Source organism: Rhinatrema bivittatum, chromosome 3, assembly GCF_901001135.1.
Source record: "Rhinatrema bivittatum chromosome 3, aRhiBiv1.1, whole genome shotgun sequence".
NCBI lineage: Eukaryota > Metazoa > Chordata > Amphibia > Gymnophiona > Rhinatrematidae > Rhinatrema > Rhinatrema bivittatum.
In genome coordinates, this window is record NC_042617.1 from 566,860,828 (window position 1) to 566,888,061 (window position 27,234).

At 42.6% G+C, this 27,234-nt stretch overlaps 1 protein-coding gene across 1 annotated transcript in view; it reads right to left on the reverse strand.

Moving 5' to 3' along the window:
- LOC115088351 (nuclear receptor coactivator 7-like) overlaps positions 1 to 27,234 on the reverse strand; it is a 236,081-nt gene that overhangs the window by 97,850 nt on the left and 110,997 nt on the right. The window contains exon 3 of the mRNA XM_029596530.1: positions 5,606 to 5,844. Within this exon, the coding sequence (XP_029452390.1) occupies positions 5,606 to 5,844 (239 nt within the window). The remainder of the gene's footprint in view (positions 1 to 5,605; positions 5,845 to 27,234) is intronic.

Sequence of the window (27,234 nt, forward strand, 5' to 3'; positions counted from 1 at the left end):
GAATCGTTTGTGGAGAGACATTTTTTGGAATGGGCAGTGAACTGAATTCAGCTGAAATATCATCTGTTTTGCTTTTAAAATAGCTGGCAATTTTATCACAATGTTCATTTGCAGATGATACAAAATTATTCAGAGTAGTTAAATCACAAGTGGATTGTGATACATTGCAGTAGGACCTTGCGAGACTGGAAGATTGGGCATCCAAATGGCAAATGAAATTTAAGGCGTACAAGGCAAGGTGTTGCATATAGGGAAAAATAACCCTTGCTGTAGTTACACATTATTAGGTTCCGTATTAGGATCTATCACCCAGGAAAAAGATCTAGGCATCATAGTGGATATTTTGAAATTGTCAGGTCAGTGTGCTGCAGCAGTCAAAAAAACAAACAGAATATTAGAAATTATTAGGAAGGGAATGGTTAAGGGAAACAGAAAATGTCATAATGCCTCTGTATTGCTCCATGGTGAGACCGCACTTTGAATACTGTGTACAATTCTGGTCGCCACATCTCAAAAAAGATATAGTTGCGATGGAGAAGGTACAAAGAAGAGGCGACCAAAATGATAAAGGGTATGGATTTATATTCAGACAACAACCAACAAGGACTGAATTACATAGTCTGGGTAAACAAATAAGCATGGGTGTGTAGCTTGCTTGTTACGGCGGTTACTACCCCAAACCAAATAAGCCTAATACTTCACTTTCAATGCATATCCAGCACAGCTCTCTGCTTCAATGGCAGGGGGAATGAAGAAAAGAGGATTTATATTCAGACAACAACCAGCAAGGACTGAATTGCACAGGCTGGTAAACAAATAAGCGTGGGAGTAGCTTGCTTATTGCAGTTACTACCCCTAACCAATTAAGCTAGATACTTCACTTAGATGCAGCTCCAGCACTGCTCTCTACATCAACGGCGGGGTTGGAAGGTAAATAGAACCAAAAAGTTACTAATAAAGGCCAAGAGTAACAGATAAGTATGAGAAAAAAAAATAAGTGTGAAAGCTTGCTGGGCAGACTGAATGGGCCATTTGGTCGTCTTCTGCCGTCATTTCTATGTTTCTTTGTTTTTACATCCCTGACCTTTTCCAGAGAAGGCAAGGAGATGGACTGATTCAAATGAAAGTCCAAGACTACTCTGGACAAGAAGGATAGAACAGTACATAGCTGTAATGCCCCTGGAGTCACCCGAAGGAACAGCTCCCAGCAAGACAATGCCTGTAGCTCAGAAATCCTACATGCGGAACATATAGCCACCAGGAATAGTCTTCAGGCTTAGCAAAATCTGAGGAAGACAACTCTCCCTGAGTTTCTGAGCAGTGCTGACACACATTAGAAGCCAGGTCAGGCTGAGAAGCCTTAATATGACAGGCAACATAAATAGGAAAATGCACAGGCTTCTTGCTTACCAGCGCCATCGTTACAGTAAATGTATGTCAGAACGGCTCACGTTCAAAAATGAAATGCGCCCAAAAATAAGCACCTAGAAGAAAGCACGGCAAGGCGCATGCACAACCTGTGCATCAAGTTAAGCGCATAAAAATGTTTGTGCGTGTAAAAAGCATGCCCAAAAACAAGCGCACAATGCGTGTGCAGAGCCAACACACTGAGCACACCGAGAACCCACAGAGGGCATCAGAACACGCACAAGAGTGCGTGAAAACGGCTGCTGCGGCCTACCATGCGGCGTGCCAGAAAAAAGCCTAAGTGTGGAGCCTAGCCCTCCAGGGACCACTCAACCTGCCAGGCTGCCCAGTTCCCCAACCCCAACGGGAGAAGGAACGAACGTCGGCACAGCGCGCCAAGAACGGAGACCAGAGGAAGTCCTGAAACCCCTCTGTCTCTGATTCAAGTAAAATGTTCTCCTTTTTCATTTTTTTTTTAAACCTTACCTGAGCTCAGTGCTTACCAGCTGAGTACAGAGACAGTCTCCGGCTGCAGGAGCAGAGGGTATCTGCCATCCCCGCCGCACTCTGCCTCCTGTACCCGCTGCCTTTCAGCTGAATTAGCAGCTAAGTTCACACCAGGAAACCCAGCTACCGGACCAAGGTACACCTCTGAGGGACCACAGAAATCGCCTCAGGATTTCTTGACTGGGTGAGGGACCTTTACGTATCACCGCAGGAGAGCGGGGCTTTCTTTTCCTGAATTTAGAATTTCAAATTTATCCTTTCAAAAAGCTCAAAGCAATCCCCATAGGGAGATGCACGTCCACCATCTTCTGGAGACAGAGAATACTGGCAGGCTGGGGTCACTGCAGGGTAATATATACTATGACTTCGGGGAACATAAACCCACTGGTCCTAAGTCCATCTGTCTATATGCTAGGAAACAAATTTATATGTTCCTACTCAGCAGCTTTGTGCACAGGGATGTAATTTTTCTGGCAATTCCTTCTCTCTGTCATATTACGTTATGTGAAATGAGGAAACAAATTTCTGCTGCTGCTGCTGGTCTGGGCTGAGACCTGCATAAAAACTTTCAGAAAAAGGCTAAAAGGTTTTTTGTTGTAACAGGCATATAAGTAATGATAAATTCTTCTGTTGCATCAGATTGGACCCACTGTGATGTTGGATTTATTCTGCTCGGCTTGTGCTTAATATTGTTAATGACGACATATTTGTTTTTGTGTGATTATATATGTTTTTATTGTTATTGTATATGTTTATATTATATATATTGTTATTGTAATAGATGGATGGAAGTATTTCCAATTAATTAATTAACTGATTAAAGCTAAAAATGTGGGGTACTTCAGTGCTAAAGAACGTTTGCCCTTCCCATCTTCCTTCCCACCAAGCATGCAGTAGTCAAAACCCTCTTAAAGAAACCCTCCTTAGACCCGAAAGATCCTGCCAATTTCCACCCCATCTCTAACCTCCCCCTCTCATAGCCAAACTAATGGAAAAGGTTGTCAATTCTCAACTCATGGACTATCTTGAAAACCATGAGATCCTCCACGCAGCTCAGTTCGGATTCCGTAAACATCTTAACACGGAATTGCTACTACTCACCCTTTCCGACCTCATCCTTAGAGGTATGGGCCAAGGGCACAGCTTCCTCCTCGCCCTCTTAGATATCTCCTCGGCCTTCGATACCATCAGCCATAAACTCCTCCTTGACCGTTTGGAAAACATTGGCATTACTGGCCTCGCCCTAGCATGGTTCAATTCTTATCTATCGAATAGAAAGTTCTCCGTTAAATTTGGAGACTCCTTATCTACCCCTCACCCACTGCAACAGGGTGTCCCGCAAGGCTCACCACTTTCCTCTACCCTCTTCAACCTGTACTTCACCCCCCTATGCCAACTCCTCACTGATCTTAAACTCAAATTCTCTCTCTACGCCGATGATGTTCAGATCATTATACCTTTCCGCAACACTATCTCTGATGCCCTAAACCACTGGGGCGAATGCCTGACAGCCATCAACTCCCTGCTCACCAACCTCCAACTTGCACTCAACACCAATAAAACCGAACTGCTATTTATCTCAGCCCACCATCCCCCCTCCCCCCACCTATCTAATGACCCTAAGATCTGCATCACCTCCTCCCTACAGTCTGTCATACTCGATCAACAACTAAACATGAAGAACTACATTAACTCCATACTTAAAGATGGCTTTTTCAGATTGAGTGTATTAAAAAAACTGAAACCCCTACTATACCCCCAAGATTTCCGTACAGTGATCCCAGCCACCAGTCCCAGCAAACTAGACTATTGCAACGCCCTTTTCCTTGGGCTTCCTTACGCCACAATAAAACCTCTACAGATGCTGCAAAATGCAGCAGCCCGCATCCTCTCCAATACCCGCAAGGGTGACCACATCACCCCTATCCCTCAAGGAGTTACACTGGCTTCCAATCCTCTCCCGCATCCACTACAAAACTCTGACAATTGTACACAAATCCCTCAACTGGCTCGACCTGCCTTTCAACCCCCACCATTCCTCAAGACCTATCAGAACAGCCAATAAAGGCACCCTCATTGTCCCCCCACTCAAAACAGCCCGTCACACTACCATATGCGATCGAGCTATCTCAATTGCTGGCCTGTCCCTCTGGAATACCCTCCCACCTGCCCTGCGACTCGAACCATGCTCCATTAAATTCAAAAAGAAGTTAAAAACCTGGTTATTTAAACATGCCTACCCAGATTAGCATCTCCATCACTACCTAGTGGCCATAGTATGATACTGTATTTTAAGTTCCTCTTTGTGTTTACACTCCTTTGTATATAACCTTTCTTTCGATGCTGCTCTCAAGTTATCACCCTCCCAGTTCCTTTTCCCTGTTATCATGTAATTTCAATCTTGCTGTTCATTTGTGAACCAGTATGATGTCCTCACTAATACCGGTATATAAAAAACTTGTAAGTAAATAAATAAATAAATAGATAGATCTTCCTGCACTACAGATTGCTTAATATTGCCTGTCCCCTCCCCCACCTCCTCTTATTACACTCAGACACTCAGATTACTTGGGTTTCTAAATTTATTAAACATTTTTTCAGCCATTTCGAGTTCAGTTTCCAGGCTGATAACCTGGAAACTGTTTCCAAACTTCACCAATGACGAAGGTGAATGAGTAATTACAGGCAACTTGTATATCATAAAAAAAAAAAGTGTTATTCTTTATTTTTGTAGCGCTGTGCATCAAAGCATCTATCCTTGGCCTTGTTTTACTGATATAATGAGAATTAGTAGCATGATATAGCGAGAGGAGAGTTTCCCTTTGACTCACAAAACCAAAACTATTGAAGAACAGGCTTCATTCTTTTACAGAATGCAAATAAGTATGACACTGACGTACACACAATTTTCTCCATACAGTACAGGAAGGTTTGCTGACCTTTTCTAAACCTGGGAAAGCTTCCTCTTTGATGCACTGATAATGTGCAGTTTCACAGCTCAGCTTATCACGTCACTGTAATTTTTCCCAACATAAGGTAATATTGGTGTTTTCCAGATCCTAATAATTTATAAGGACAATGTTACTACGATGATGATTTAGATTTTCTAGATGAGAAAAGGAAGTGGAAAAGCAGACAGGTGGCAAAAATCCTATTCAGAATAAAATATACTTTTATTCACTAGACCATTAAAATGTGTCCAGACCAGGCAAAATCTACCTCAACGGTATTACACACCTAAAGTGGTATTCTCCATTGGCTATTTTTTTAACCATTAATTCAAGAAAAACCTTTAAAGCGTGAAAGCTAGATCTGGAGATTAAAGACAGAGGGTTTGGCACACATGCAAGCAGGGTTGTAAACTCAGGAGAGAAAAACAAAGTATAATAGAAGATTCACAGCATCTTGGAATAGGAAAAAGTAGGCATGAAGCTGGTCACAGCCCCTATATCTGAAATAACCTTAATCACAAATCTTAATACTATCATTTGCACAGCTTCAGACTGCTAGTCTGGAGACAGAAGCTTCAGAAAGAAATGCAAAATATTTGTTCTGGAAAAAATGGACTCTCTGATTGGCAAAGTGCGAGGCATAGCCGTGGGTGACAAAGTATCTTGTTCAGTAAAGTAAGGAAGCAATGTAAACAAATGTGTCCAAGCCGAAAGCTAAGGCGACTGCACATCCATCTCACCTGTGTTATAGTATCTCTTCAGTTCAGGGCGTCTGATCTTTTTCTTTTTCTCCTCTTCGTCTGCAGCGTTCTCTTTTTCTGGGGGTTGCTTGGGGTTCTCCTGGGAAGGTGAGATTTGTTCCAAAATCACTTTTGCTGAATCTTGCTTCCCAGCCTGAGTCCTGGAAACGGCGGTGGAGCCTCGGGGGATAGAAAGGGTTCCCTCTGCGTGCTGCTTTGCTTGCCGCTTCTTTTTCAGCCTACAGATGGAAGAGTACAGCATAAATTGTAGTTTTTCGAGAAAGATCCAACATGAGTTAGAGCACAATTTATGCTTTTAAGTTGTGTGCTTAAAACATGGGTTGGGAGCATAAAACATTTTCTCACAGGCAGTGCGGAAAGAAGCTGTATAACGTATGTTTTATGTGCATAAATCCCCGAGTACAAGACCTCGGCACCACGAGCTCCAGGTTTAGCCTCACAGACAAGCACTAGCCCCTGAAACTTTACCTCTTGCCAATAGTTAAAATTCCAGTATTAAGAAAACATGAGTTAAGCCTCGGTACCTCTCTGCATTTGGGTATAGCACCCCCTAGGAAAAACAGATGAAATCCCACCAAGGGAGTGGAGAAGCAGTAACAGACACTGCCCCCCTCCCCCCACCTATTCCAGTTGTCGGGGAGGACTGTATGGGGGATGCAATTTGCTAGTTAGAACCAGGGATAGATGAGTCTCTGTGACCCACCCCTCCCTCCCACCCACACACTTTCCAGCCCCAGAGTACTCCTCCCAGTCCAAAAACCACAGGCTCCCAAAGCAAGGAAACCACCACACCAGAAATACAAGAAAATTGTTAACTCAACTTTAAACCAAAGGGGAAAATAAAAGCACATCAGAATATAAGAAAAATATTTATAAGGACAATAAGTAATTAAGAATAGCAAAAAGTAGAGAAACAGAAATATCATCAATATAAAATAGTCTATGCAAAGACCCTCATACTCTTACTTATGGCAATCACCTGGGAGGATGACCAACAACCTGTCTTTGTGTGCCTGGCTGGGAAAGCAAGTTTAGTCTTACTTCAATCAAAAAACAATCTCCTTAGATTGTTATATCAAGTACAGATAGCTGGATTGTTGATCCCAGATATTGTCTTGGCAATTTATTTACTTATTTGTTTGTTACAATTATAACCCACAACATCCAAAACTTGTCTATCCTGGTTTACACCATTAACATTCATAATTTTCCACACATTAAATTAAAATGAAACAATTTAAAAAAAAACATCCAACCATAAAATTATACCACATACAATGTCTTATACTTACAAGATACAGTTCAGTTCGTTAAGTCTCAGTTCTACTGAATGCTTGTCAGTATAATATAGAAATATCTCTGTCCCAGCAAATCTCCACTCTACTTGTGTGTTGCAATGAATGCAGGTTTTTCCATGTAGTATAACTCACCTCCTTATGATAAACTACTCTCCTTGAATGCTCTGAAATGGCACTTTTCTAGGCTCAACTTCCTGCAGGCAACAGCCCTCCAGCTTGAATACAGCTTAGCTGGACGTAGTAGAGCTACTGCAGGGGTGGCCAACTCTGGTACTCAAGAACTCCAAACAGGCCAGGTTTTCAGGACTTCCACAATGAATATAAATGAGATAAGATTTTCATACAATGGAGGCAGTGCATGTAAATCCTTCTCATGTTTTCTTAATGCAAAGAGCTCCTGACTTTCAGAGAACGAGTCCGATCTCTAGAGGCTAGAGTGGCAGAACTGGAGGAACTGAGGCAGACAGAGAGTTACAATCATGAGACCTTCAGGGACATAGTAGCCAAGTCCCAAATCCAGTCTGGCAGCCTCAGTGCTGCCTTGGATCAGAAAGGTCTCCCGGTTGGAGAACATCACCCTTGTGTAACAGAAAGTGATCCTGTAGGAAGGACCTGCTCTCCAGGTGATGTGTTGTCCTCTTGAACTGAGGACAATTCTCCCAGGGCTACTGCCCATGAGGGAAGGGTTAGGTCAGCCATCATAGTTTGTGATCTGATTATTAGAAAAGTAGATAGCTGGGTGGCTGGTGAACATGAGGACTGCCTGGTAACTTGCCTACCTGGTGTGAAGGTGGTGGACCTCACGCGTCACCTAGATAGGATTATAGACAGCGCTGGGAAGAAGCTGGCTGTCGTGGTACATGTGGGCACCAACAACGTAGGAAAATGTGGGAAAGAGGTTCTGGAAGTCAAATTTAGTATTTTAGGTAGAAAGCTGAAATCCAGAACCTCCAGGGTGGCATTCTCTGAAATGCTCCCTGTTTCACGTGCAGGTCCCCAGAGGCAGGCAGTGCTCCAGAGCATCAATGCATGGATGAGACGATGGTGCAGGGAAGAGGAATTCAGTTTTGTAAGGAACTGGGGAACCTTTTGGGGAAGGGGGAGTCTCTTCTGAAGGGATGGGTTCTACCTTAACCAGAGTGGAACTAGGCTGCTGGCACTAACTTTTGAAAAGGAGAACAAGGGGGAAAGCCAACAGTCTTTCCCCCTTGTTCTCCTTGTTCTTTCCCCCTTGTTCTCCAAACCATGCACTGCATGGTTTGGAGGAATGTATCTTTGAAGGATACTAATGAAACAGGAGAGTTAGGGTATCCCAACAGAGAGGTTCCAATAAAAGCAAACGTAGTCCATGTGCCTATATGTAAAAAAATCACCTGAGCTAAAGATTTCCAAATTATCCCTATCAACTGAAAAGCAGGTTGTTAATACAAACAAAAAATGCACTTTGAAATGTCTGTTTGCCAATGCCAGAAGTCTAAGAAGTAAGATGGGAGAGTTAGAGTGCATAGAAGTAAATGATGAGATTGACATAACTGGCATCACAGAGACCTGGTGGAAGGAGGATAACCAATGGGACACTGCTATATCAGGGTACAAATTATATTGCAGTGATAGGAGGATCAACTTGGTGGGGGTGTGGCACTTTATGTCTGGAGGGTATGGAGTCCAACAGGATAAAGATCATACAAGAGACTAAATGCTCAGTAGAATCTACATGGGTAGAAATCCCATGTGTGTTGGTTAAGAATATAGTAATAGTATTATACTACTGTCCACGTGGCCAAAATGGTCAGACAGATGATGAAATGCTAAGAGAAATCAGGGAAGCTAACCAATTTGGCAGTGCAGTAATAATGGGAGGTGTATCCATTTTTGCTCAGCTTGCATCAACTTTTTATTAATATCTCCCCCCGCCAATGCGGCAAAATTTGTTGTATGGCACAGACTTTTAAATCATTAAATGAATGTTCATTTTCCAGATAATGCATGACTATGGGAGCATTTAGACGCTTAGTGGCTAAGCTGGACCGGTGCTCAATCATTCTCACCCTTAGCTGTCGTGTGGTTTTTCCCACATAGATCAACTTACAGGGGCAAATTATAATATATATTACCCCTGTAGATCTCCCTGTCATATATTGATTTACAACTATTTTCACTGAAGGATTCACTGAAGTCACATATGAAATGTCACACATCACATCACATACCGAGCACGAGCCGCATGGCTTATGAACACCCTGCTCTTGATTCATTTGTGGAGGTGTGGAATCTGAATGCACTAATTGATCTTTCAAATTGGTCCCTTTAGTGTACGTAAATCTGGGACCATTTTCAAATAAAAAGTTGATGCAAGCTGAGCAAAAATGGATACACCATTTAGATACCCTACATCCTAAGGGATTAAATGCAGAACAAGAACTAAATGTTTTTCTGTAATTCATCATGGAGATGCTGACGTCATTTTGTTGACGTCGGTGCTGATTGGCTGCCTTGCTCTTTTTAAGTCGACAATGGGCGGCAAGATGGTCTCTGTTCCTGTGGGATTTAAGTTAGTCAAGACGAGAGTTGTCCTGAAGAAGGTTGGAGAATGCTCGACCAACATCAGATAAGTGATGAGATTATGTTAGCTGAAACTTACTAAGGTTTTTCTGTTTATATAGGATGTTATAAAGCGCGTATTGAACGTCAGCATGAATTGTGGAAGTCAAGTGCCCTTTAAATAGTGGCGGGAAGGTTGAATATCATCAGCTCCTGAAGAAGCTGCATAGCGAAACATCGGCCGGGTGTCGAGCTGATACCTCTTGCTGTATTGCTGGAATTTTTTTGGGTTCACAGAGAGTTTTGAAAAATATATATATATATAAAAATTGAGAAATATTAATTTAAAAAAGAACAGAAAAATTACATTACAAATAGACTTGCACCGCAGATGATTAAAAGACCGGACGGCTTCCATTTACAAATGAGCAGGGAAGCACGTCGTCAGGCTTGCTGATGCGGTATAGATACATTTTGAAATATTGTGTGTAGTTTTCAGTGGTGTTGAGCAAGTGAGAATTTTTTTGGCATTTTTCCTTTTTTTGTATACATGCGTAATTAGATGGAGAAAGACTAAGCTCTTCTTTTTTCCAAGTTAAATGTAAAACATTGATAAGGCAGGCTAAGAGAGAATCTGAAATGAAGTTGGCTGTAGAGGCAAAAACTCATAATAAAAACGTTTTAAAATATATCCGAAGCAAGAAACCTGTGATGGAGTCGGCTGGACCGTTAGATGACCGAGGGATTAAAGGGGCTCTTAGGGAAGATAAGGCCATTGCAGAAAGACTAAATGAATTCTTTGCTTCTGTGTTTACTAATCAGGATGTTGGGAAGATACCGGTTCTGGAGATGGTTTTCAAGGGTGATGAGTCAGATGAACTGAACCAAATCACTGTGAACCTGGAAGATGTAGTAAGCCAGATTGACAAACTAAAGAGTAGCAAATCACCTGGACCGGATGGCATGCATCCTAGGGTACTGAAGGAACTAAAAAATGAAATTTCAGATCTATTAGTTAAAATTTGTAACCTATCATTAAAATCATCCACTGTACCTGAAGATTGGAGGGTAGCCAATGTAACCCCAATATTTAAAAAGGGCTCCTGTGGTGATCCAGGAAACTATAGACCAGTTAGCCTAACTTCAGTGCCTGGAAAAATAGTGAAAACCATTCTAAAGACCAAAATCACAGAGCATATAGAAAGACATGGTTTAATGGAACTTAGTCAACATGGATTTACCCAAGGGAAGTCTTGCCTTACAAATGTGCTTCATTTTTTTGAAGGGTTAAAAAACATGTGGATAAAGGTGAACCAGTAGATGTAGTGTATTTGCATTTTTAGAAGGCGTTTGACAAAGTCCTTCAGGAGATGCTTCTAAAAAACTAAAAAGTCATGGGATAAGAGGAGATGTCTTTTCGTGGATTACAAACTGATTAAAAGACAGGAAACAGAGAGTAGGATTAAATGGTCAGTTTTCTCAGTGGAAAAGGGTAAACAGTGGAGTGCCTCAGGGATCTGTACTTGGACCGGTGCTTTTCAATATATTTATAAATGATCTGGAAAGGAATACAACAAGTGAGGATATCAAATTTGCAGATGATACAAAATTATTCAGAGTAGTTAAATCACAAGCGGATTGTGATACATTACAGGAGGACCTTGTGAGACTGGAAGATTGGACATCCAAATGGCAAATGAAATTTAATGTGGACAAGTGCAAGGTGTTGCATATAGGGAAAAATGACCCATGCTGCAGTTACACGATTTAGGTTCCATATTATGAGTTACCACCCAGGAAAAAGATCTAGGCATCATGGTGGATAATACATTGAATCTTCGTCTCAGTGTGCTGTGGCAGTCAAAAAAGCAAACAGAATGTGAAAAGTTATTAGGAAGGGAATGGTGAATAAACGGAAAATGTCATAATGCCTCTGTATCACTCCATGGTGAGACTGCACCTTGAATACAAAATGATAAAGGGGATGGAACAGCTTCCCTATGAGGAAAGGCTAAAGAAGTTAGGGCTGTTCAGCTTGGAGAAGAGACAACTGAGGTAGGATATGATAGAGGTCTTTAAAATCATGAGAGGTCTAGAACGGGTAGATGTGACTTGGTTATTTACTGTTTCGGATAATAGAAGAACTATGTGGCAATCCATGAAGTTAGCAAGTAATTCATCTAAAACTAATTGGAGAAAATTATTTTTCACTCAATGTACAATTAAGCTCAGGAATTTGTTACCAGAGGATGTGGTTAGGACAGTTGGTGTAGCTGGGTTTAAAAAAGGTTTGGATAAGTTCTTGGAGGAGGAGTCCATTAATTGCTATTAATCAAGTTAACTTAGGGAATGGCTACTGCTATTACTGGCATCAGTAGCATGGGATCTACTTAGTGTTTGGGTATTTGCTAGGTATTTGTAGTCTGGTTTGGCCACTGATGGAAAGAGCCAAAAGCTCTGCTGGACTCTCAAAAGTGTTGTAGTAAAGGCAGGTCTCTGTGCTAGCTGGTAATAGTCCTGTCTCAATATCTAAAAGGAGGGCTAGTGGGTATGTATAAGATGAAATACTTATTTAAAAAATTGATATTCTGCTGTGTATATGTTACTATTTGATTTTTTTTTTCTCAATAACGTTTTGGGAGGAAAAAAAAAAAACAGAGGGCTGTGCTGAATTTATCTAGCCTTTCCTTGCCTGTTATATTTGTGGGTAGATGTAATGCCTTGCTGTATTAAAAAGCCAAACCCTTAGCATGTTTAAAGCTCTGAGTGTGCCCGGTAAAATAGCAGCCTCAGGCCTAAGCTGCCAGAGGCTGCAGAAACCTTGATTCGGGCTAAAGCTGTTTTCACCTGTTGCTGAACTGAGCCTTGGAATTCTGTTACAGTGACTACGAGCCAGAAAATATTTTGTTTTATGCTGGTTTGTGTTTCTTTGAGTTTTTCTTTGTACACTGCCTTGACTTCAACTTCCATGTCTCTGTCCTTTTGACCTCGTGTCTCCATCATACATACTAACAAACAATATATTGCAGACAAACGTTTTGGTAAGAAATATATATATATATATATATATATATATATATATATATATATATATATACTTTCATTCACCTCTTTAATGCCTTTCTCTTTCTTGAGAGATCTGAAAATCAATAACATTTGAGAAGGAAAGTCTACAGTACAACATAATTAGAATAATCTTATATTCCACATTTTGGGACATTTCAAAACAGATTACATGTAAGTACTGTAGGTATTTCTCTACACTAATATCCAAGTTTGTATCTAAGTTTTTTTGGGGTTTTTTTTGTTTTTTTTTTACTGTGCAGAGAATAGGTGGGTTAGACAGACGAATACTGGCCCAGGCAGCCGGAAGAGGAGGGAAACGACCACAGCACCGGCCAGATGAGAAAGGAGGCCTTCAAGTTTCTTTCTCTGCCACGATGCAGGCGCCTCTCTTCCGCTGGCGGCAAGAATTCTTACAGGTACTAGATGAAGGGATCATATCATCCCAATAGTATTCTCTCTACATTGGCTCCCCTTCGCTTACCATATACAATATAGTATCATAATGCTTATTTTCAAACCACTCCAATATGAAGACTCCATTTGGCTTAAGCACTACTCTGCAACTTTACAAAACCCTCGAGACAACGTCAGTCAGCTAACAAAAACTTGTTAGATAGATATTCCCTCTCCCAGGCTAGCTAGACTCGATATTACGAAAAAAATTGTACTTTTTCTGTTGTTGGACCCAGACTCTAGAATTCTATTCCAGATTATTTTCGGGTGATCTCTGACATGAAAGACTTAAAAAAAAAAAACCAAAAACAAAAAACCAACTTTAAAGACTTTCTGGCTTAAACAGGCCTTTCATGGATACTCTGGACATTCTGTGAAATCTCAGCTCCTGAAGGTTTTTGGACTCTGCAGTAGACACTATAAACTTTAGCTACCTTGCTCTTCTTAAATATATGCTAGCCTTAATCCTGCAGTGCATAATCATTTATCTTACTCTATTTCTGATGAATTTGTCTAATGTTGCAATGTGCTTTAAATTATGTTTGTAACTTTTGTGAACCACTTCGGGTTATATAATAGAGGGCGGTTTATAAAAAATCTGAAATAGGTAATAAAATAAATAAATCTGAATCTCTTCTGCTGCGGCCATCACGGTGACAGCCCTTATGTAACACCACCCCGGTGTGCCTGTACGGATGGGGCCAATAACTTAACTGCAGTCTCTTTGGGGCAGGGACACTGGCTAGCAGTAGACATAGTCTCTTTTTCCCCCCAGGGTGTGAATCTTTTGTTGGATGGGGGGGGTGGAAGGGAGTTATCTTCCAAAGCCCAGAGTGCTAAGAGTGTCTCTGGTATGTTAGTGTGCCACTGGGAGAGGAAAAACACAACTCCGCACTCCAAGGTGGTGTCCAAAAATAAAATTTACTTGTGGATTAGTAGTGGTAAGTGAGCTCAATCTATTCAGTCCTAGCATCGCAATTAATCTGTGCTCTTTACAGTTCTCTCTCTCAATCTGTGCAGAAGTAACCCTCACAGGGACCCAGGGTGTTCCCACTTGCAAGAAGTAAAAAGGAGTGAAGGCCCTGAGTGGAAACAGTACCTGCTTTTTGTGATGTGGCAGGGATTTCCCCTCCAACCCTGAATAAAAATATACAATAGTCGGCATAAAGAGCTGCAAAATTATTTCCTATTCCCCAGGTCGAAGACTCCTGTGTGGTGTCCTCAGTGTTCTCAATTTAATTGTTACTCATAGTTCGTTGTTCTCTTGGTGCTTGAATCCCTTATGGGAGGAATCCAGATGGAACAGCAGCTTCTGATGTAGGAAGGGGCAGTCAAACATTCTTCCCCTGTAAACCAATTTAAGACCGGAAGGTCCCGGCGCTGGGTCACCACCTCCTCTGTCCTCGCTGAGGTGTAGAGGGGCAAGTCTTCCCTAATCCGGGTAGCCCCAAAACAGGGTTCCCCAATCCCTGAGTCCACCAGGCTTCCTACCAAGAAAATGTAAAACCCCTGAAAATATACCCAGAGGGATATCCCAACCAACCTGTTAGTAGACTGGATGGAAACCCTCTTGATAGTTTCCACAGGTTGGGTTGGTCTGCTTCCCTTGACGGGGCCTCAAAAATCAACAAAAGCTAAGCTCCTGAACTACCTAACTTCACAAAACCCATTAAGGTCTGCCCACAGAATTCCCCTAGGGAGCTGCTTAAAAAACCTCCGGACCCCTCAAAGGGACCTACAGACCTACACTGCTCTAGCTGAAAAACAGGACTCACCCAGGGCTGATTTCGGTCACATTTATTTGTGGGAGGAAGGTTTTTGCCCGCGTCGTGTCTAGAAGAGTTCTGATAAACTCCACTTAAAGCGATGGACACAGATGAGACTTGAGGTATTTATTAACAAGCCCTAGCAACTTCAGTACCCAGATGGTTAAGCTCATCGATACCTCAATCTCCTGCCTGAGACAAGCTCTTGACAGCCAATCGTCCCGATAGGAACAGACATGCACCTGCAGTTTGCGTAAGTGTGCCTGCACCACAGCAGGCATCTTGTGAAGACATGTGGGGTGGGCGCCAGCCCCAAAGGCAGAACGAGATACTGGAGGTGACAGTCTCTCATGACAAGTCTGAGATATTTCCTCTGACCAGCAAAATGCAGTGGGAGTGTAAGCATCCTTTAGATCACAAGAACACACCAGTTCCCCTTTTTGAAGAAAAGGGTTCAAGGTACCCATCTTGAATATTTCTCTTTTGATGAATTTGTTCAAGGCATTAGGTCTAGGATGGGACAGAGTCCCCTTGTTTTCTTTGGAATCAGGAAATACTTGGAGTAAAATACCCACCCTTTTGGCCCTGCTGGAACAGGCTCGGCCACTCTAGCCATTAAAGGATGGAGAGCTCTGTTAGAAACCATTCCTGATGCAAGAAGCGGCCCCAGTAGGGGTCCGGGGACAGATTTGGCAAGAGATCCAATAGATTTAATCTGTATCTTCTCTTTATGATACTGAAGACTAAGATGTCTAGTGTTATACTGGGCTACCAATTTACATAAAACCTCAGTTTCCACCTGACTGGAAGGTCATCTGGCATGGGTGCTAGGGTCCTGGTTATGTTCTCTGCAATCCATTCAAAACTCCCTCCCAGGAGCTGACTGGATTGCTGTCTGTGGCATAGGCGTACTCCATTGCCTAGTACAAACATAGGGGATCTATTGTTTACATGGTGAAGGATAGTGCCTCCTCAGGCGGACAAAGTGCCTTCTTTGCCCTGGCCTCAGATACCTCTTGGAAAATGAAGCTGGATCTTGAGTATCAGTGGAGAACTGCTGGAGTGTTGCACAATGATCTCGCATCCTTCATTCTATCTCTGAAGAGATTCTCTCCTATACATGGCACATCAGCAAGTCTTTCTTTCACCTCTGGATGAACATCGGGGCCCGCACCCAGGTGAGTCTGCAGGCCCCTATTCCTATGGTAGAGAGTCTTAGCTTGGCAGCGTGGGTAGCTGGGTTAGACAGGCAGGTAATAATAATGTTTATTGGTGTTTCAATAAATCAGTATGTAATTTTCAGGAATGCAAATTTAAACATGTTTGCTCGACCTGTTTCGGGGCAAACCTGGCTTTTAAGTGCCACAAAAAGACCATGGGAGGGACTTCTAGAAATCCCAGATGAAACCTCCATCTTCCATGTCGGTATATAAAAAAAAATAATAATAAATAATAATAATAATAATTGTACAACTTGCGGTTATGGTTAGACTTTTATCATAGGAGGCGGGTAGTGAGCAAGTTATGGGAAGGATTTCAGGGAGGGTTTATTATTCCACATCAGGGTAGGATCTGTGGGAATTTCCCCCTCCAGTGCACCCTTAGTCAGGGAGCATAGCAATATCGTACAGCAAAAAACTGAATTTGAATTGGCCCGGGGCAAAATGGCAGGTCTATTCTCCGATCCATGTAGGGATATGATATTTTCACCATTAACAGTACTGCCAATAAAGGCTCATACAGAATTTATTATACCCCCACTGAGGATCGGAGAACAATCACCTGCCACAAAAGGAGTGCAGAGTGCAATATGCATCGTTTGATAGTGCGATTGCTTTGCTGAGAGAGTGTGGGAAAGGAGCATTAATGGCCAAGATCAACATTGAGTCAGCATTCAGGCTGCAGCCAGTACACTCATTGTTAGGTTTTCATTTCAAGAGTCAATTCTATTTTGATAAATGCATGCCCATGGCTTACTGTGTATCTTGCTTGATCTTTGAGCTCTTCAGTTCCTTCCTGCAATGGGTGGTTGAATATTTTTTTTTTTTTTATTTATTTAGGTTTTTTATATACCGGCATTCATGAACGAGTCACATCATGCTGGTTTACATAGAAACAAGGGGTGCATAGAACAGTAGAACTAAACTTGTGTAAGGGGAAGCAGTTACAAAAAACAGGGGTAAGATAACTGGGAGAGAGAAAAAAGAGGAACGGTGGGGCGTAAAGATTTGTAAAGAGATAATTACTTAATAACTTAATAACTTAATATAGGGCAGAAACCAAGAATGTGATCCATATTAGATGACAAAAGATTCCATCCTTGCAGCCTTGACCCAAGCAGCTCCGCCTGACTCTTCAATAAAGCCAAATCTCTGACCAGATCGTTCAGCTCTGACTGAGATATTAAATGAGGATATCTGGATGTTGATGGCACAAAGTCAGGATCAGCCACAGCTTCTATCTGTGACGGCTCGCCATCATCGCCTTCCTCCTCATCCTCAAGTGTCCACACCTCTGGCGGTTTTGGAACAGGAAGACTGTCGTCATGTGGCATTGGTCTCAATAACTCAATAAACTTCCTGTTCTTTGATGAGTATCCTTTGTCATGCAGAAGTAACAGTCAGTTATATGACTTGCCTGTGGCAGGTGTACCCGAGCCAGGGTGGTGGGATCTAACTATGATGGTGAAGCAAAGACTTTCAGATATGTTATGTATTGGGCTCGAAAAAAGCCCAGGAGCATGGCCCCCTTGCTAGGTAAGACGGCGGAGGCCTGGGCATAAGAGCAGTCTTGCTAGGAGGAACGGCAGCAAGGACTATTCAGTAGACTCAAGCATATTGGACTCGGGTACCTCAGCAAGTATTTGTTGTTAAATTTGTTGTTAGATATTTGTTGTTAGGACTCTGTTTGTACAATGTTTGTTCACTGTAATACCTGTCCGTACGCTGTAATACCTGTTCAACTCGCCTGTATATAGAATGGTTTAATGCGTTCAGTTAATAAGATTCTCGGTTATATTGTCCATTATCTGTAATAAGTTGTTAAACTGTAAACCGGAGTGAAGGCAGCTTGCTATACCTCGGTATATAAAAGTCTCCAAATTAAATAAATAAATAAAATAGCTGAAGCCTTTTTTTTTTTTTTTTTTACATCCACACAAGAAAGTTGTTATGTTTGGTTATTATGTTATGTCAGAGTTGGGGGTGGGGATATGTGTGGCCTCCTGGATACCCATGTTAAGCTCTGCCCAACTTAAGTAGTAATCCAGATCCTGTAATTCACTCACAGCTGTTAGCTACTTTTAGTTATCCTGGGAACAAAGTATACCATAAATTTCAAAGTGGGGTGAAGAGTTCAGGATGTCGTCTTTTTTTGTCCATCTTGGAGCTGAAGCAATTGTTATTTAGTTTGGGGCGGATGCAGATTTTTTTTTTGCTAGGTCACAGTCAACACCACAGTACTAATGTGGATCAGACCTCTGACTGCTGTCAGGCATGCAAAGTAATCATATACACTGTGGGAAAATTTAGCAAAAATATATCTATCTGGACTGTAAAAATGTATATTACATTTTAAATTTTAATAAATCAGATCTTAGCATAAGTGTTTTCAAAACATAAATCATGACCAGTACAATTTTACTTTTCTGCCTCATGATCACATATGATTTACAAGAAAAAGTTAAAATATGATATGGCACTGTATGCTAAGAGGGCAGGATAAGAACTAGCACTCAAAGGAAGAATGAAAAGGTAGGTTTTGAGGCAGGACATGCAGAAAGGGAAAGAAGGTGAGGTGAAGAGATATTTGCCCTTACATAAAAAAAAGACTTCCCTTCATTTGGTATCCCTGGAAAAAGTATTTGAGTACGGTCCCTTATCTGCTGCAATAATAGAGAAACATCTCTTGCCACCTGGGGTAAGATTGTGTGCTGGGATAGAGTGAAAAGAAATTTTTAAGAGTGAATGGGATTATAAATAAATTGGCAGGGCCAAGTCCAGGAAAGGTTCTGGAAACAAGAAATTCAATTATGAACCAGACTCTGAGGGATTGATGCAATATCACATTCCTAAAACCGTGCGTCCAAACCGGACGCCCGTTTCTTCATCTCGCACATCCACCTCTCCTGGGCACGCGATGCAATATTCTAATGAGCTGTTGCACTAAAAGGTGCGCGCTAGGGATAAATTGTGCTTCCTTAGCACTCAAAGGAATCGGGCGCCCAGGAGATGTGGCTGTGCGCAGGTTAGGAAAATGGACACTCAATACACACATCCATTTTATCCCGCCACAGATAATTTACCGGCATAATACACACACACAATATACAGGGCCTGGAGCACGTATATTCCGTATGTATATTGTGTGCGCCCCAAATTTTTTTTCAGCAAGCCTTTCACTATTTATATTTTTTATTCATTGCAAGGAGTGGATCTTAGTATCACAATGATAGTAAGTAGTAGGAACCACAGAAAAGCAGTATTTTTTTTTGTTTTTTAGTTGAGCCGTTGACACGCGGCAAAACTTGATGCCAGTTTCGGGGCTGGCGTTAAATTTGCCGTGTTAAAAATTGCGCATGGGGGCACACAGTGATTTTTTTCATGGGGGGGGGTAACAGGTAATAGTGCTTATCACATGTAAATGAGGCTATTAGCTACGTGTGTTTTGGACCCGCTAATCCCCTTATTGCATCGGGTGTTAGTCTAGGGTGTCCAAAAGTGGGTTAACCTGTGCGCTAGGCTGGGCGCAGTTTATTGCATCGGCCTGTGAAGGAAAGCGACAGCAGAGCTATCCAAGGACAGAGATAATATGGTCTCACTCTTTGGATAGAAAGAAAAGGTGAATAGCAGCTTTCTGGACTTCCTGATGATGAAAAGTCTGGGACTCCGGGTGAAAAAGAGAGGAGACGGGATGTGAATGAAAATGGGGATCTCAGATTCTTTCACGATTAGTAAACAGAATTTAGATTTTTCATTCTTATAATCCATCAGTGTAGGTATTTTGCAGTTCTTCCAGATCTCACAATTCACTAACAGGGAGATGGTACACCACCTTTATTTTTTCCCCAATTGTCTACCAGCACATTTGCAATCTCAGACAACCAGAAAGAATAGGCAGACAGATCACAACTTTAAAGGGGCTGACTTGTCAAGGGAAGCTCACAAGATAGCTGTACATGTTAACAGAAGGAGAGACTGAGAAGAATCAGAAAGATTTAGCTTTACATTACATATTATGCCACAGAGGGGCTGCAAGGGTGGTTCTACAATTGGGTAGGGAGAGGCGGCCACCCCAGAGGGAAAAATTCTGGGGCAGCAGCAAGTGCTCCCAAAATACTCCTGAGACAGCTGCTTCACTTTACATTCTGAATTCTAATGCCAGGAGGGTTCTCACACCCACTGGCAGGAAGACACAAGGGGAGACAATAGCCGATAAGGTGCTGGTGGGGTTCCCACTGTTCGCCAGCACAAAGAAGACCCCGTGCCGGCACTGTAGGATGATATTCTGGTTCCCACTCTCCACCGGCAAGAAGATGGCCCTGCAGTGGTGCCACTACAGGATGACATGCTGGTAGGGTTCCCATTCCCTGCCAACAGTAAGAAGATAATCCAGGGGTGTGAGGGAAGGGATGAAGTGGGATTTGATTGAAAAGGAAAGGGAATGAATGAGCAAGAAGGAAAGGGGTGAGTGGGAAGGGAAGTGAGAGGAGAGGGGAGGATAAGAAAGGAGAGGGAGAATGTATAAGTGACACAGAGAAGGGAAGGGATGGAGAGGGAATGAGTGAGAGGGAAGGGATGGAGAGTGAACAAGTGCACCACAGGCATAGCAGTGAGAGGACTGTGGCAATTGCCCCTCTCTGTTCTTCCTGCCCATGCAGGCCTGGAAAATGTAGCGTTGCATGGGCCTGCGCAGCTGGGAAGGAGGAGGAGCAGTGTTAGTCCATGTGGCTGGAAGAAAGGAGCATCGGCTAATTTCCTGAGAGAAAAGATGAGTAGTCCCATCAGGCACATGGTCTGAAGGAAGAGGCTGCTGCCTCTTGGGCGTGCTGGCGGGGCAGAAGAGCAAGTGAACATGTGTGACAGAATCAACATATATGTTCTAGAGTGTGTGTGTGTGTGTGTGTATATGAGAGGGACAATACTTGTGTGAGCCCTCCTCCCCTGCTCTCCACAACAATCTCAGGGTGACTGGAAATCAGAAATTCCCATGTATGGTGAAGACAGAATTTTTTTAATCCTTAATAGTTTTAGGTACTGCTTTTATTTCATATGCCTGGTATTTTTAAAAACTTGTATTCTTTTTTTGGGAAAGTTTGAACAGTGATTTCAGAAAGTATTCAGATCCCTTCACTTGTTATGTTACAGCCTTATTCTGAAATGGATAATATGCATTTTTCTCTCCTCAATCTACATACAATATCCCATAATGCCAAAGTGAAATCAGGATTGTAGAAATTTGTGCAAATTAACTAAAAAAAACACAAACCACTGAAATATCACATTTACTTAAGTATTCAGACCCTTTTCTATGACATTCAGGGTTGAGCTCAAGCATCCTGTTTCCGTTGATCATCTGTGAGATGTTTCTCCAACTTGACTGGCGCCCACCTGTGGTAAATTCAATTGATTGGACGTGATTTGGAAAGGCGCACACCTGTCTATGTAAGGTCCCACAGTTGACAGTGCATGTGAGAGCAAAATCAAAGCCATGAAGTTGAAGGAATTGTCTGGAGACCTCCAGGACAGGATTGTATCAAGGCACAGATCTGGGGAAGGGTACAAAAAGATTTCTGCAGCATTGAAGGTTCTGAAGAACACACTGGCCTCCATCATTCTTAAATGAATGAAGTTTGGAACCACCAGTACTCTTCCAGAGCTGGCCACCCACCCAAACTAAGCAATCGGGGAAGAAGGGCGGTGACCAAGAATGCGATGGTCACTCGAGAGAGCTCCAGAGTTCTGCTGTGGAGATGGGAGAACCTTCCAGAAGGACAACCATCTCTGCAGCACTTCACCAATCAGGCCTTTATGGTAGACTAGCCAGATGGAAGTCACTCTGCAGTAAAAGGCTCAAGACAGCTTGCTCGGAGTTTGCCAAAGGACTCTCAGAGCATGATAAACAAGATTCTCTAATCTGTTAAAACCAAGATTGAACTCTTTGGCCTGAATGCCAAGTGTCATGTCTGGAAGAAACAAGGCATCACTCATCACCTAGCAAATACCACCCCTATGGTGAAGCATGGTGGTGGCAGCATCATACTGTGGGAATGTTTTTCAGCTGCAGGAACTGGGAGACTAGTCAGGATCAAAGGAAAGAAGAATGGAGCAAAGTACAGAGAAATCCTTGATGAAAACCTGCTCCAGAGCACTCTGGCCCTCAGTATGGGTTGACAATTTACCTTTCAACAGGACAACGACCCTAAGCACACAGCCAAGACAACGCAGAAGTAGCTTTGGCACAAGTCTTTAAATCTCCTTGAGTGGTCCAGCCAGAGCCCAGACTTCAAGCTGATTGAACATCTCTGGAGAGACCTCAAAATAGCCATGCATCGATGCTCCCCATCCAACCTGACAGAGCTTGAGAGGATCTGCAGAGAAGAATGGGAGAAAATCCCCAAATCCAGGTGTGCCAAGATTGTAGAGTCTTACCCGAGAAAACTAGAGACTGTAATAGCTGCCTCAACAAAGCACTGAGTAAAGGGTCGGAATACTTACGTAAATGTGATATTTCAGGGGGTTTTTTTGGGGTTGTTGGGTTTTTTTTTAAATGAATTTGCACAAATTTCTACAAACCTGATTTTGCTTTGTCATTATGGGGTATTGTGTGTAGACTGAGGAGAGAAAAAAAATGCATATTATCCCTTTCCTTATCCTCCCTGAATCCCCCTCATCTTCTTCACCCTCATCCTCTATCTTCCATCTCTTATCTCTCTACCCCTCCCTGCCTAAAATTTCTTCTTCATTTCCCTTTCCCTCTTCTGAGATCTCTCTTCCCATTCCCTTTCCTCCCCAGCCCCTTTTCCTCCAATAAAGAACCAACTAAATCATCTGGAAACAGAGAAAGCAGAAAACAGCTATTTTTATAAGATAAGAAAAACCGAAACATTATTTAGATTGAAAATATAAGTAAAACTATGTAAATCTGCCGCGTAATTGCTGCAGAATCTTGAAAATTCTGCCACGGGAAATCGGAGACTCTACACATTGGGGGAATCTGTTGCAGCAAGGCTGCCCCTTGGCACCACCTTCTGTTCGCACTGGTGATGAAACATTTAGCTTGAAGAATATGAGAAAATAAGATAAAGCTGGTTCAGGCAAGGGTGAGGGGGACTACAACATTAAAAAAAATCATACGCAGACGGCACTATGGTATACCTGCGAGAACCAGAAATGTGAATACGCCAATTGCTTGAGGACTTCTCTGATTTTTATTTCGGTTGTTTCAGAATACAAAATTAATATAAAGAAAACAAATATTTACAGCAGAATGTGAAGCTCATTGGCTTCAGACAATTTGCCCATTTAAAGTGCTAATGTGGTCAATTAAATAAATGGCGTGTATATATATATATATATATATATATATATATATTTCCACCAACCTGAATGAATTATTCGATTTAAATTAGAAGCTGATACTACAGAAAGTCAGACAGGACGTAAGTGAGATGGGGCTCGTTAACGGTGAGTTGGCTAGGTCATATGGCAGCGATAAAAATAATTCTACCCAAATCATTATACTTGTTCAGTAAGTTACAGATCAGAATTTTTATTTCGCCTGTTTAAATAAAGACGTTATTTTTTAAAGCCACTGACGCAGGTACACTGGCCTGCCTGAACACTGCCCTCTTCTGCCCAGCTAAAAGCATGCCTAGGTTTTCATAGCACCTGTGCTTCTAGATGGGGCGGTTAAAAATGTGTCCCCTGGGGGAGGGGGTATTTAGGTCAGAGGAGGAAAGCAGCCCAGGCAGTTTGCATTTTCAAAGGGCATGTGTTAGGGGACCCCCAATTCTGCCCCTGAACCTTAATCGCCACAGTGGTCTCCACAGACCCGATATGCCACAGACCCTGCCCTATCCCTGTCGTGAGGTTAGTGTGAGCAGGTGTGTTAAGGAGGGGGTTCCACTCCCCAACGGGAGGGGAGCTCGAGTCTAAATAAAAAGCATGGCACCCACGTGACGCAGCGGGAAATATGCACCGATTCCAGAAGCTGGAATGCACGGCATCTCTCTCTCTCTCCACACGGAGAACTGCCCGTGGGCCTAATCCTGCCACGGGAAAGGTTCCAGGAAGAGGAAAGCGAAAGCTGTTCCTGCCCAGGGATGGGTGGCTGGAGCCCAGGGACAGGGCTGGCCAGGCCTCACAAGGGAGGAAAGGCTCTAAAGAGTCCAGGAGAAGTGACATCCTGTAATTCCAGCGTGCGCCAACTGAAAGAGGTCTTGGGAGGAGGAAACCGCACTCAGCTCTGAAGAGACTGTTTGGAGAAGTGGTCACAGAGAGGACTGGTCTTCTAGTGGGAGTTCTTGGACAGAGAAGGCTTCCCACCAGAGGAGGGATCCTGTGGAGTCTCTGTCTGACCCAGGAGTTCAGCCAGAAGCTCCTCCAAGTGCAAGAATTTGGTAAGAGAAAGGGACGATACCTATCCTGTCGAACAGGTTCTGGGGAAAGACGCAGGGGGAAGGAAGGGTCCCTTCCCTGGGGAGCAGACCTGTCCAGGAGAAGGTTGATTTCGTGCTGATTTCTGAATTTGTTGCCGATTACTGCACCATCGTCTGATGTGCCTATATTTGGATTTTGTGTTTCCCATCTTCAGTGCCAATAAAAGACCTTTTTGGTTTGTTTTTTTTGAACAACAAACTTTGGAGTGTGTGCTGTGTTTTTGTGGTGACTGGACTGATGAGTGGAGGAGCCCCAGTAAGAAGAAACCCTAAGGACCTCGAAACGGAGATCTCCCCTGCCCCCCCCCTATACAAGAATCCCTGGGAGGCCATGGGGCCCTGCTCTAGTCTGGGAGCTTCCCAGCGAGCCCGTGCCCAGGACCACCAGGCACCAATAGCAGGTGAGAAATACCTGGGTGCTTTTGGTGCGCATATTTTACCCAAAAATGAGCTGCCAAGTATTTATTTAGAAACTTTTATATACCGGTATTAGTGGGGACATCATACCGGTTCACATATTAACAGAAGGCTTGGAAAATACATATCAATAGGGAAACAGAACTGGGTGGGGGGTTAACCAAGTGCAGGATGGAAGGATAGATTAAAACAAGAAGACATAACAAGAAATAACAATTTACAAAGTAATTAATTAACTCCTTAATATAAGGAGAGGGCAATCACCAGGAGGGTGGGCGCTATGGTGAGGGTGGGAGGAGACTATTCTGGGAAGGCTTGGTTGAACAGAAATGTTTTTAGTTTCTTTTTGAATTTGATCGCACATGGTTCGAGGCGCATGTGGACCGGTAGGGAGTTCCAGAGAGCCGGACCAGCTATGGAGAGGGCACGGTCACGGGTGGAGGAGAGATGGGCTGTTTTCAAGGAAGGTACATGTAGGGGTACCTTTGCTAGCAGATCTGGTAGCACGAGTGGACAGGGGGGCAATGAAGGGGAGGTCGAGCCATGTGTGTGGTAAAGGTCCCTGGGCACTTTGCACCCGTGCAGGCTACGCAAACCCGCTCCCTAAATGAATGAATGAAATTAGAGTGAAACGGGACACTCCGCAGCTCCCTGAGATGGGAAGGGGGAGGGGTGAAGCAGGGAAATAGCATGTCCCAACCTTAATTTATAATATAAGGTGGAAGTGATGAAAGTCGTTACATGCACCCACTGCAGCTCACTGAGCCGATACAGAAACCAGCTTTCATGCTTTCCAACAACTGCGAATTTAATAAGATTAAAGACATTAACTTGATTTTACCTGGAACGTAAAGTTGCACAGCCAAGTAAGAAACGTTTACTGAATAAATGATAAATCAATCACTTTCCACCGATACTTTCAAGACTGAAGAGTTTGCATCAAAGAACAAACAGCGGATACAAATGCTTAGACAGCAATTGTAACCCGAAGTTGTTCTTTTTAGAAAGCCTCAGTGTACGACAAGAGTTTATAAAACCTTAATGAGAGAACTCTTGGCCATATTGGGAAATGAAACTTATGCTTTGATGAACCTACAGACTACGAAAAACAGAGATGGATACATATACTAAATTATAAATGTTCTCTAGTGATTAACTGCAAGGAGACGCAACATCAAGTACTCTGCTGAATGCACTTACCAGTGAAAATGCATTACCTGCGCAGATCAAATGCCCCTCAGTAAGAGGAAGGCTGTGGAAATCTCAGAGATCTTGAACCTTTTTGCCAGTAATAGAAAATCACTGGCAAAAAAGTAAAACCCTGGATCAGTTGACCCCCAATGTTTTTTGTTGCAATTTAACACGCCCATAAACCTGGGGGAATTATTCAAAACTGATGAGGCATCTGTGCTGGAATACCAGTCGCTCAGAATTGGAAATGAAATGGAGGCTCAACAAAGATTGGATTATAAACATTTGGAAAATTTTAGGGTTTTGAGAAAATGACACCTTCGCTGTGAAATCAGTGTACCCAATGAACGAGTGACTAGTCACCCTTTGTGAAGGTGAGGCATAAGGCAGATGTATTTAGAACAGTGGTTCTCAACCTGGGGATATTCTGAGGCCTATCCGGAAGCACGCTACAGTAGGGAGTCCAAAGCATGGGATGCACAATGGACATTGATGGTACATGATGGGGGTCGGGCCTGTCAGCAAAAAAAAAAAACCAAAAAACCAGAAAGACTGTTCCTGCCTCTTAGATGGATTTCTTTTAACCTGAAGTAAAATATACATCTTGCAGAGGTGCCAACTTTCTGACTGCACAAAGCAATCCAACAGGGACCTTTTGGAGATAATGCATGGTTACCACCACTGTCACTAGACTGTGAGACTGAGTATCCTCCATAAACGTAAGCATAGCCATTTCCTGAGTTTGCAGTTTGCATTGCTTTTTATTCTATATTATCAAAAGTTAATTCCATAAAATTCTGTTTCTTCTCACAAATGTGAGTTCTGAAACCTTGCAAGCCCCCTTCCTAAAACGTTTGCAGACTGGTCAGATGCAAATGGCACAGGACTATAGAGAGTTTTCCAAAATATTGTGAGATCATTTGGAATTTCACACAGTTTTGCATTGAAACAATGGTGGCATTATTTCCTGCACTTTGAAATCCCCACTGTTCCACAGAACATGAAAACTTCCTTGTCACAAATAACATCTATTCCATTTCTTATGTCATTCTGATTGCTTCCTTTTTTTTTTTTTTTTAATTATTACAGGCAATTTATTTCAGAGGCTGTGTTCTGCTTTTTGCGCTTCAGTTTGTTACCTTCTGCAGTACATGACTGGGGAGGGGAGAGAGAAGTAAAATACTAATGTGCACCAACCAGGAGAGAGACCTTAGGATG